Source organism: Podarcis bocagei, assembly GCF_964188305.1.
Source record: "Podarcis bocagei genome assembly, chromosome: 10".
NCBI lineage: Eukaryota > Metazoa > Chordata > Lepidosauria > Squamata > Lacertidae > Podarcis > Podarcis bocagei.
This window is the reverse complement of record NC_138135.1, coordinates 24714533-24726761: the sequence shown is the minus strand read 5'-3', so window position 1 is coordinate 24726761 and position 12229 is coordinate 24714533. Positions and strand designations below refer to the sequence as shown.

The 12229-nt window shown below is 44.6% G+C and overlaps 2 protein-coding genes across 4 annotated transcripts in view; one reads left to right on the top strand and one right to left on the bottom strand.

Annotated features, from left to right (window-relative positions):
- Positions 1 to 6713, top strand: part of AGK (acylglycerol kinase) — a 40135-nt gene extending 33422 nt beyond the window's left edge. For all 3 annotated transcript variants that reach the window (XM_081212060.1, XM_081212061.1, XM_081212062.1), the window contains 4 exons: positions 190 to 287; positions 1917 to 1987; positions 4083 to 4167; positions 5589 to 6713. In XM_081212060.1, the coding sequence (XP_081068186.1) occupies positions 190 to 287; positions 1917 to 1987; positions 4083 to 4167; positions 5589 to 5723 (389 nt within the window). In that variant the 3' untranslated portion in view covers positions 5724 to 6713. The remainder of the gene's footprint in view (positions 1 to 189; positions 288 to 1916; positions 1988 to 4082; positions 4168 to 5588) is intronic.
- Positions 6714 to 7088: 375 nt separating this feature from the next.
- DENND11 (DENN domain containing 11) overlaps positions 7089 to 12229 on the bottom strand; it is a 30466-nt gene continuing 25325 nt past the window's right edge. The window contains exon 10 of the mRNA XM_081212074.1: positions 7089 to 11966. The gene's annotated coding sequence lies outside the window, so the exon portion shown is untranslated. The remainder of the gene's footprint in view (positions 11967 to 12229) is intronic.

The window sequence follows — 12229 nt, the reverse complement described above, 5'->3', positions numbered from 1 at the left end:
TGTGTGAACTTTGAACTTCTTTCTTCCTTTTCTGCGGCTGTTGTTCCTTTGAGCCGCCGGCATTAAATATAGATGGAACAAGGCCTTGTGAAGTAACAAGAAATAGAAGGATCTGGGCCTCTGCTGATCTTAATACAACAGCGCTTATCTAACTTTCTGTTTAATGGTGTCTTTCCTCTCGGACTTCAGAAATCCCCACGGAGGTGACCCCGGAGGCCTGGAGAGAAATGCAGCTGTCCGCTATTGAATTCTCTGTCACTACTCAGAACAGACATCTTGACTTGAAAGTAAGAGTAGAGAAATAAATTAAAAAATGCTAAGCTTTCCTTCATTTTCACAAAAGTAGTTGCTTTGTAACTTGAGGGGATAACAGCCTGCTTAGGCCTAATATATCGGGTCTGAATTCGAAATGGTGGCAACCTGAGATGTGTGCGTCTGTTTTGCTGTGCCTCTTTCTAAGTCCCACACCCTGTGGGCCGTGTGTGCGCTTCTTAAAATGGGCCGTGCCAAAAAGAGAGAGAGAGAAGCATATACACACACATGCATTTTGTACTTTATGAGTACCTGTGGCCATTTTGCACATAAAATGTGTGTGTCATTTCCTGTGCAGTAAGTCCTTTGGAGCATGGAATGTTTAGTGCAGAATTCCATTTCTTGAGATTTTCTGCTTTTAAGGAGTCACAAACCACCTAGACCTTACTGCTTCACAAATAGACTTGAAAGTGTGTAGACAAAGCCTGCTGGATCTCTGAAGCCAAAGGAGGTAACAATTTCTCATGATCAGGAAGCTAGCTGGGCTCCAGGGCCCCATGCAGTTCTTATCTTTTCTTCATGACTAACAAAAATAGAATAATTTTGCAAGGCTGGTAAATAATTATGCAAGTTGAGGCGCACCATTCAAGGGTGCTTGCTTTGCATAGTTTACGCAAGCTTTTCAGTTTTTGACTTGTATTTATTTGTATGTTCAGCACCGCCCTTGTAGGACTTTAGCACACAACATAAGCCTGAAAGCAAGAGGCGTAAGGATTATTGTTTACGTCTTCCCTGTACCATTTTTTTACTGAGCAAAGACTGAGATGCCTTGTGCTGAATAACAGCAAGTACCTAGGAGCTAAATTGAACATCCCTCCACAGATTGAAGGATAATTACCGATATGCCCAGTTTTTAAATGAAATGCCAGCTAGGCAGTATGTGTGTAGTAGATCAAAGGAGCGAGGATGCAGCTAGCTGGGCTGCTAAGAGACTCTTCTGGGCTCGGAGCACTGCTTTTTTATTTAGGACGTTGTGGTTGGGTGGAATTCCTGAGTGCATTCTGAGCTCTGGGCACTCAGCTATAGGTTTACCTGTACCACCCTGCCTACTAACCTGCTTGCAAGGCCACCACAATAAGTTCAGAACCTGAACTTGCCAATCTGAGAATCCTTAACTTCAAGGATGAAGATGTAAGAAGATGTCACTCTGTGTGCTATTATGTAAAAGAGGAGGTTTGGAGGTTAATTTTTATTCCTTCTACAAAGAACCACTCTGCTTCAACTGCAGACGTGAGTTTGTTGCCCTGGCACTGCAAGACTGTAAATGTCTACTCAGGAGTAAGCTCTACTTAGTTCAGTGGGACTTGCATTCAGGTAAGTGAGTAGGAGATTGCAGCTGTGTGTGTGTGTGTGTGTGAGTGAGAGAGAGAGAGAGAGAATATGAGAATATGTTAATGCACATTCTGTCTAGTTTTTGACCTGGCAGTGCCCTTCTATGGCTCACAAAGGTAACTCTTTGCTTTGAATTCTCCTGGCTCCCAAATACTGTTTTCCCCCAGAGAATGGGAGAAGCTACTGAATTCATTCAGAGGCAGATGGTGGGGCTTACATGAGATGCTGTGGCTGTTAGTTTTAACGCATCCATTTCTGAACATTTCTTTTAGCGCACAGAAGACTTCATGAATATTTGCATTGAACCAGATTCGATCAGTAAAGGAGAATACATTAAAAGAGGGTGAGTCCTAGAGAACCTGTAATGATATGCCTTATTGCTATCATAAAATATATTTATCAATGTGCTTTTGGGGCTAGTTGGTAGTTTGTATAGTAAGGTGCATTAAGGGCAAAACTGGAGAGAATGGACTTAAAATCTAGAGCGGAGACAAAACTAATTGGTGCCCCTGGCATAAATAAACCTTTCTAATGATCCCAGCTGTGTGTCAGCTTCAGTCAGCAAGGGCACCAAAGGAATAGTTCTTGGTGGCAAATCACAGTCTCTAATTTATAGTTTCCATGACCACTACAAGGCTGCAAATCATTTCCCCGTTTCCTTGAATCTCTTCATATTGCTCCAGAGTTGACTCATGGCGACTTCCTATATTGTTGTTGTCGCTATTTATTTCATTTGTGAATGGTTTTCCGTAAAACATCCCAAAGCAATTGAACAATAAAAATGCAAACCATAGAAGCATATCTAAAAACTAGGAGAGTCTCGAGACAAGGACAGCAGATGGGAACACTGTTAAGTCAGTGAAGAGGATGAATAAGAGGGAAGGCTTCTATCCATATCCTTCCTTTGAATCCTAAACCCCAGTATGCACTGTCAGGACATGGTGTGGTGTTGCCACAATGACCTAGTAGACAGGGCATTGTCCAAAGGCTCATGATGCAGCCACCTCTCTGAAACTAAAGCAGGTCTGCTTCTGATAGGTCCCCAGCTTGATTCCTCACCCTGGCATGCACACATGGGGTTATACTCAAGGAGCTGGCGATCCAAGCTGGTGCAGTGACCCACCTTACTAGACTTGAACCTTGGTTCAAAGTGAGCACAGCAAAGAGCTTGTAGCTTTGAGCAAGTAACATTGTCCTGCGCTTCTCTTCTTTGTGTGTAAAACGAGAGGATCCCTTCGCCTCGCAGTCTGGTTGAGGGTGATGAACTCTGAGTCTTGGGTGCATAGATTTGGAGGGAAGTTGCATTGATCTTGATGGAACTGACTTCTAAGCATTAATTATTCAGGTTTGCAGTCCCTACTATTAAAAGGATGAGGCAGCTCGAGGAATTTGTAATCCATTTTAATTTAGGCTCCCTGACAAGGCCGTTGGCTTCGCGAGCCCCTGAATCAGCCATGGTTCCTCACTGCTGCACTTGATCCATAGCTTTCTCTTCCGATTTGTCTAATCTTAATGTATTTTCTTCTTTAACAGAGATTGGGCTTCTTTTTGGGGCTGTGCGAGGATTACCCTGCGGGAGTTCCTCTGGGCTGTAAATCAGGGGGCAGGGTCTCCATCTTGCGGGCAAATCTTGGCTCACCAGGTGGTCTCGAGCTGGCTTGCGAGGGGTTTCCCCAAAGCATGCCCACCCACCCACTTGTGATGTAATCTGATGGGTGTGTGGGTGTGATAAACCCTGATGGGGCATTCATGTTCCTAGCAGTGAATAGCAACAGGCAGCCCAAACAGCAGGATGTTAAATCCTGCTCAGTTTGGCAGGACTCCATGCAAACCACTTCCTGATTCAGGGACATGTGTGTATCAGACTCTTCTGGTGAAGTACAATAGCAACTTTGTAAAATATACAGTTTGGGGCTTCCCCCCTCCCCCCCCTTTGTTTTCCCTTCTGCATGGGTTCTGTTTCTCCCCCCCCCCCAATTTGTTTGTGCCTCACCATGTCTGATGCACATATGTACTTTTTGAACTTTCGATAAAGATGTTTAATAATAACAATAATAATAAAGATCTGGCCTGTGGAGCCCAAAATTCCCTACCTCCACTGTAGATAATGTGCTCAAAGCAGGTGGTTCAATTAATGCTGCTTGTAACTTGTTTTTCAGATATGTCTATTGCTTTTCTCGCAATTCCCATTTAAGGGGAGGGTTTTTCCTAGTTGAGGCTTGCTGCTACCCCATCAATTCCATCTGCCACACAAGTTCATTGGTCTCTTAAAATGTTTCATTTAGTTTGTTTGGCTATAGCAGAAGAAGGAAGTTGTGTCGTCCAGTGCCTTTCCGGGCTAGCAAGGCAATCTGCTTGCCGGCTTCTCTGCAGCCCCTTTGTGCTTTAAGCATAGCTATAATGATGACTTGGTTGCTCTCTTCCTTTGTTTTGCACAGAAGCCAAAAGATGGAGAACCCCCACTTGTGCCCAGAAGGAAGCCAGTGCCTTCAGGCTAGCAGGTGTATCTTGCAGCTTCCAGAGGTGAGAAATAAAACATAGGGTAAAGCTATGCTTTCCTCATTCTTTCCTTACAGGTAGTGGAAGGATCCTGTCCCCCACCTAGAATTAGGCAAATTTCCTTCTGTTGTATGAAGGCAGACTGATTACATTCCAACTTGCTTCGTTGGGATGGGATATGCCCCAAAGCCAGCTTCACCAGTCCTTCCTAATTTAAAAAAATCAGTATGTGACAGTCTTCCTTGCTGTATTCCCACCTCCTCTTGTGTCTCTTACATTCAGTTAGGCCAGTTTCATGTTCCTTTCTATTCCCAGGGCAACTGTGTGGCAACAGGAGAAGTGTTTTTGTGGGCAATCAGTTCCTTCCAAAATAGCAGCCTATATTTCAGCTTTCAGAGAATCCTGTAGTTATGGGTAGGAAGCCAGGTTCATAGAAATTCCCAAGATGCAAATTCCACCTGTCCGAGCATAATCCCCAGTTAAAAATCACATTTGATGGACACAGAGAAAAGGAGTGGGGGCAGGGGGAGATTCAAGACCCTGTAAATTGATTTTGCCCCCTAATCATGCTGTACATTTGATGGGTAGGTTGTTTGGAATCCCAAAATTGACAATAGCTTTTAATGGATGAAAAGGGACCTTTCAGTTCTGCAGCTTAGGACAAAGCAAGGGGGGTCGGAGGGGGGTGGAATGGGAAGAGGAGGTTAAGCAGAAGTAATCTGTCCAACCTATTTCTAGGAGGTGGTGATGGGAGGCCCACCATTAATAGCAGGGATCCAATGGGGGAAGACTTTCAGGTGGCAGTTTCTGGAACTGCCTCCTTGGGTGGTCGCTATGCAAACTGGGAAGTACCGAAATGTGGAACCAGGACATCTTCTCTGTAGCCAGAGAGGTGCATTTGACAGATAAAGAGAAGGCATGAATTTCTCTATAGAAGAAACGCCTTCTGCCTGTGCTGGACCTGACGCTTACGGAATTGGAATTGTCAGCGGGCAGAAAGCGGGTGAGGTAGTTTGCAGGCTGTCTTAAGTGAGAGGCTCAACCATGTCTGGCAGATAGTTGAAGCAGGGGTGAGAAATCTCAGCCATGGGGGACCAGGACTGTTCCCTAATCCATTTAGCCTCTCACCCTCCAGCCAGGCAGCCCTCATGTCAGTCATGTGACATCACCTAGGCCATGCCCCTCTGCTGGGCATAGCCTTGACAGCTTTACCTGGCTGGAATGCGCCCTTGAACTGTGATAACAGCCATTTTAGAAAATAAATAAACAGTGCTTTCTCAGTGAAGTGTTTCAGAAGAGAACAACTTGAAGTGGAGCCCTGACTAGGATGAACACCAGCTCTTTCTGGTATGTCTGGCTATGTGACCATGGAGGAAAAGAGCCCCAGCTGCTCAGACCTAGCCTTCGTCAGCATGTCTCTTTCATCTTTCCTGCTTTCTCTGCAGGATACGGAAGGCTTCTTGGCTGTGGACAGTGAGGAGTACGAAGCGATGCCAGTGGAAGTGAAGCTGCTGCCCAGGAAACTCCGTTTTTTCTGTGATGCCAGGAAAAAAGAGCAAATGCTTCAAGGCGCATCCTAGCGAAGGCTGCTGCCGCCAGCCAACCGTGTGAACTTCAAAACGATGCTCTCTGGCTCCTGGTTGGCAGGCTGGCGTTTGCATCTGATAAGGCCTGCAGGCATGTCAGGTGCCAAAGAAGACGCATATGGAAAGGGTCTCTGAAAAGGGGGTTAAATTGGTTAAGTTTAAAGAACTGCAGCTGGAAAATTTGCATGCCTTTCCTCCAGTACAATGAAAGACTGTTTTTTTTTGCAGACTGACCAGTGCTTTGTGTGCAAGTAGCTGGATCTCAGAGTTCTAAATTCCCTGCCTTGGAAGTGTTAGGGTAGAAATCCATACATATTTATTTGGGTCTCATTTGGCCATTTCTTAAGGGAAGAATGGCTTTCCCCTACTCTCAGAATTGCTATTTTCAGCAGAAGCGCTGTTTCGGGTGTTTGGCATTATGCACATCTTTTTTTCCCAAGGAGGTGACACACTTAACAAAGGAAATGAAGTGTGTGGGGGAGGGGGGGTTAGTCTGAATACTTAAAATGCACACAATCCAAGTTGACTATGCACTTTTCTTAGAGAGAAGCCGTAGTGATGGAAAGATGCATCTGAAATGAGTGTGCATTGCCTATGGCCAAGGTGCTATTATGGCAAGTTACAATGAGTAGCAGCTCTCCAGCTTATAGCAGAGGTGGTTTCCACGCCTGCTATTAAATATAAAATTAAGATGCCTTCAATAATGCAGGTAGAACACAGACCTCATGGCGAATAACTGTTGAAAGTATCATTCCTCCACAGAGAACTCTAACCCAACTTGATGGCATTCGCTGCATCTTGTGGGAGCTATTGCCATAGTTTAAACCCATGTGCGAACTACTTTCCTTTGGTCTGTCCTGAATCTTCCAGCATCCAGCTTCAATCATGAGGGAGAAAAACACTTCTGTATCTTTCTTCACACTATACACGTCTATTATAACTCCTCTTACTCATATATTCTGTAAACTAAAAAACAGCAACAAAGCTGTAACCTTTCCTTATTTAGGAGCGATACTCCACCCCATTGATCATTTTAGTTGCCCTTTTCTAGCTTTTTGAAGTGAGATGACCAGAATTATAGTGTGTTCCAGAAATATTCACTGTGTGCCACAAGCTCTATGCTGGTCCCTGGTATGGGGTGGGAGCCTTGAACCCCTCAATCACATTTGTAAGGAAATTATCACCAGCTCCCTGGCCAAGAAGGGCTTGGCCATGTCACTGATTCCCAAGACAAAATACATTCATGTTCTCCCATTACTAACATAAAAAGCCTCAAAACATATCTCTATATTAGAAGTATCTCATTACAGATGTCCCATAAAGCACTTTCAGAATAATTGGCAGGCACAAAAGGCTGTATGTGTTAAAAGTGAACTTTAATAGAGTAAAAAAAGTCCATTATAGTATGTACATGAGTCCCTCTAGGGCTCCACATAAGCAGTGGCAATCCACAAACTTCGTGCTTTCCTTCTTGCGGGAAAATGAAGAAAGCTACTGGTACAATTGACACCGCTAAAGGAAGGTGCGTGGTCACAGCTTAGTGAGGAGAGGCTAGCTGCCGATCAAATCAGATTCACGCTTCATCAGAGATATTAGAATTATCACAGTCTGTGCTGCCTTTGTGGCCACATCAAATTGGTAGTTGTACACTAAACTCGGCTGCTGAGGGATACTGCTTTAAATCACAACACCCTACAGATTTCTTACCTAGGAGAAGAGAGGAGGAATGACCTCTCACTGACACTACCAGGAGGGGTTTCAGTCAATCCACCCTTTTACCAGAAATACTTCCAGTATCAAGTGGGGAAGTATCGCAAGCAGATTTGTGGCCAAACCACATGTGGGAGAATTGGGACTGGAACGCCTGCTGTGCTCAGGTGTTTGTTCTTAAACTTTCACAACTACTGATGAGCCAACATTGGATTCAGGCAACAGTTCTGGAGGAGAGGTTTATCCCCCTTTACTCAAGATCTCTCCCTGAGCTATTAGTCCTTCTAGGAGAAAAGTCAGGTAACAGCTCATACTTTGCTCTTCTCCCAGTGAGACCATTAGCAACCTTGCAGGTAGGGGTGATTTCAATTAGAGAACCATTTCTCTCTTCCACATGTAGTTTAACCCTCTCCCACGGGGCTCCTGCCGTGATCCTACTTGAAAGAAGCACACTTTTTTAAAGTATCAGGTGAACCAGTCACAGTTCTGTATATTGCTTGGTGGTCTTGCAGTGGTGGCCCACTGTGATGGCCGATTCCCAATTTCTCTTATGAAAACAGCTGGGTTGAGGATGCTATGTATTTACAGTATACCCCACAATAAGCTTTTGGAACTCTATTGCAGGAGTGGGGGATCCTTTGTCCCGCCAGATGGTGCTGAAATATAGACTCCTGTCATCCATGGTGCTTGCTAGGGCTGGTGGGAGCTGTGGTTCAGTGACGTTTTACAGCTTTCCTTCATTTTTAGTCTGATCGTATTGGGATTCCCGTACACCACTGTGTTGGAATAAATAAACAAACGCCTAGAGGGCCAAAAGTTCCACACAACCTGCTCTACAACAAAGCAAGCGGCACTTTTTCGCAACAGCCATCACTTACAGAAGGAGTTTTGCCTTGGTTCGTAGGTTCCCGCTCATCCCACTGACTTGCACACAGGAGCCATCACAGACCCAAGCTTTCATAGTGCTCAATGTCATGCCAAGCAATGTTAGTTCACAAATTCAGCTGCCACTGCATTGTATGCCCTATGTGAACTGCCCAGTGAGATGGGCTGTGCTTGTTTCGAAGAGTGCACCATAATCGCCATGGAGTGTCGAGACAAGCTGGCTGTGACAGATATTTGTTACGGAAAAGGAGGAGCAGAGTATAGTTCAGTGCCATGGTGATATCCCCTCTAGGCACACAAGACACACAGGTTTAAAAATAGGTGCCGTGTTTTATAAACAAGTGGCTCACTGCCTGCTTCTTACTGCTGGGAAAATACCTAGAAAACAAGGAGCGATCTCATAGGTGAGGCAGTATGCACTGTATGTCGTACACATAAACAGCAACTTGCCTCTCAATGGCATCTGCATAGCAAACTGCACTTTTCAGCCTGTACAGCAGAGGGAGCATCGCTCATTTGCCAAACACATACTAATGGGAAACTCGTTTTTTTTCTCTTCAGTGCCTAGCCTTAAATGGCACAACCACAAATGAAAGGCAGGTAACAGCAGGCTTTGGGGGGAACCCCAAGTATATACTGTGCAGAAGTGCACAGAAAATCTGTAGAGGAAAAAGCAATGGTGGGGAAAACAGGAATCCCCAAACAGCCCAATGAGGACTGAGCATGCTCAGTGCACATTGAATGGTGGGTGGGGAAGGGGGGGGGAGTATCCTGGAAAGGGCATGGCAGACTTGCTGGAACCCTGAACAGCACTTCGCGCTGCAATGTTTTGTTGCAGCTCCCACTTATATCTCCTATTTACAACGATCCGTGCACCACTGCAAAGTAGAACCAGTGGCTTCACCACTTTCCTGTGCCAGGCACTCAATTTTGAAACAACAAAAATACATATATATATATAAAAGACGATACTGATCTCGTATAGGGGAGTTTTCAAAGGGCCAAAGCAAGGCTCCTCATTGAGAAAAAGAATTTAAGCCAAGTTGGTGCTATGATCAGCTGATCAAGCACAAAGGCTAAAGCTGCCTCAGAAACCAGATTGGAAGAAGGGTCACCCGTCCCACTGCCAGAGGGAGCTCTGCAGCTGGGTATGGAATACTACCATTGCAATCCCCATATGCTGTCTTCGGGTGTGTGAAGTTTATTGCACGGTGTCTCTCTATGCCAGGGGAGCAACTGGTTGTGGGGGTCAGAAGTAAGAGGAACTTCGATTGCTAAGATAAGCATATTGCAGGGCACCTACACTCTTTTTCAGGAGCAAAATCTTATTATGCATATGGGAGGAAAGAGAACTAGCAGGTTGCTGTTTTTCCTGCTTCTCCCACACCCTAGTGCAGAAAGGAGAAAGACAGATAAGAGTTCGGGAGGACAGGTTTTTAAACATTTCTATAGCTCAGCATGTTTCCTCCCAAACAGCTAGTTTGCACAGTTTGTTTCTGATGTAAAAAGTCACATTGGTACTCTTCTCTTGAAGCTTCTACAGCCTCCTGTAAAGGGCATTTATTATTTTTAATAATAATAATAATTTTTAATAATAATAATATTACAAGAGGAAATCTGGCTGGATTACCCAGTTATGGTGGGGCAAATGGGCCTTAAAATGATGTTTTTAGGAAATCAGGAGTCATGTTTTATAGGGTTTTCTAGCCCTGAAAGTTACAAAGACAGGCTGTGAGCACAGCTTGATGAAATTTCAGAAGTCAAGGTGGAAGGAAATAACACAGGCTGGCCAGCAGGCAGGGCAACTGTGCTGCACATGCCTCTTTGCCCCTGCCTAGCAAAAGCAAACTAAATTATGCAAAACAAGCAAAGAGGCTATTTTAACTGTGCAATTTACAGCAACCCTGGGCAGACTTCAGGTTTCCAGGAGCCCCTGAGATGCACAAACCTGATCCAGATACAAAATAGGAGCTGGGGAAGTGGAATATCCAGCCTTGCATTTAAGCACTAGCCTGATAGCCATTACGTGACAAGGTGTGGCGTGCAGCAAAGTGAGCAGGGTTGGTGGTGGAGGGATGCAGCGTTCTCTCTACACCTAGCACAGAAAGAAGCAACAAAGATCTTTCCAAGTAAGGTCCTGGGTCAATATTCTGACCCTGTCTTGCATGTTTTTCCTCTGCATTTTCCTTTTAAGAATCCACTCTGTTCCTGCTTCAATGCGTTTCCTGCTGTGAACAATAATCTTAATTCTGTTGCCTGGGAAGAAAGTGGTAGAAGAATTAATTGCCTTCCTCCTGCCTAAGTGGGGGAGGCTGTGGTTTATTTATTTATTTTGCAAATTGGAAGCTGCAGAGAGTTTTGGATTTGAAAACCAGGGCAACAGATCTTTTAGAGAGAAAGCTATTTCCCTCTCCCACCCTAGCTGACCCACAGCAGCAGAGCTTGGGAACTGGTGATCTTTTCCCCCCTATGAAGAATCCCCCCTCCCCCCAAAAAATACCTTCCCCAGGATTGCTCCGTTAAGATAGGAAAGGTTCTCTTTAAACACCCACCATTTGACAGCAAAACAAATGAACAAGGGAAGGGAGTCCTGTAAGTAGTGTGTAGGACTTCATTAACAGTTCCTGCTCCTTCAAATTGCCAGTGTTTCTTTTATTTTCCTGGTCTTGTTCCTGTGTCTTTAGAAAGCAGCCTGCTGCCATGCACAAATTAAGCAGTGAGGGTTTTTCCTAGCATGGCCGTAAACAGGCATGAAAGGCTTTTTCTGCGTTTCAGACTAGGTGACCAAAAAGTTTAACCTGTGGTAGGTACGTTGTGTTCTAGAGGTACACAGCAAGTGAACAGATTTATGAACCCCATACACATATAAAATAGAATTTCTGGAGTGGACAGCTGAGCTCTGCTGCCCCTTCTCCTTTCCATGCACAAACTATTGAGCCTGACTCTGGATCTACATACTTAGCTACAAACATAATGTTCTATCAGTCACTGTCCTGCTGCAGCTTAGCGGTTTGGGAAAAGAAGCAAAACTTAGGCAAAGACCCCAAATTCAAAGGCTTGGTTTGTGCACGAATCAGGACCACCACAAAGGATATCAAGGGGAGCGAATGGAGAAACTGGCGGCTTGGAGTCACATGCTGAGCAATTATTATCTTTCACTATGTAAAATAAGTTACCGGTACTTAAGCCCCAACGCAGGAAGACTCCACCCTACAAAACAGCTAAATAAGAGGTAGGAGGAAAGGGTTAAGACAGAGGCAGGGAATCTGCTGCCCTCCAAATATTATTGGGACTCCAACTCCCATCAGCGCCAGCCAAGGATGATGTAGTTCAACAACATCTGGAGGGCTAAAGATTCTGCATACATGGGTTAAAACGTAGAAGGAATGTGTCTTCTCTACAGAAAAAGATGAATGCCATCACTATTGCGGCTCACAAAAGGATTCTTCCATTGCATCCACCCTAGTCATAATATATGGGATGTGTTGTCAATAATAATAATAATAATAATAATAATAATAAACTCCATTAAGTATTCCACACAAAGAGTGCAGAACACTAAAAGTCCAAGAGAAGGTCTAAAAACCAAGGAAGCACAGAGAATACTTGAAAAGATAGTGGTTGAAACAGTATAAGCTATGACTTTTTTTGAATTATGGTGCTGGAGTAGACTCTTGAGAGTCCCATGGACTGCAAGAAGATCAAACCTCTCCATTCTGAAGGAAATCAGCCCTGAGTGCTCACTTGAAGGACAGATCCTGAAGCTGAGGCTCCAATACTTTGGCCACCTCATGAGAAGAGAAGACTCCCTGGAAAAGACCCTGATGTTGGGAAAGGTGGAGGGCACAAGGAGAAGGGGACGACAGAGACGAGATGGTTGGACAGTGTTCTCAAAGCTACGAACA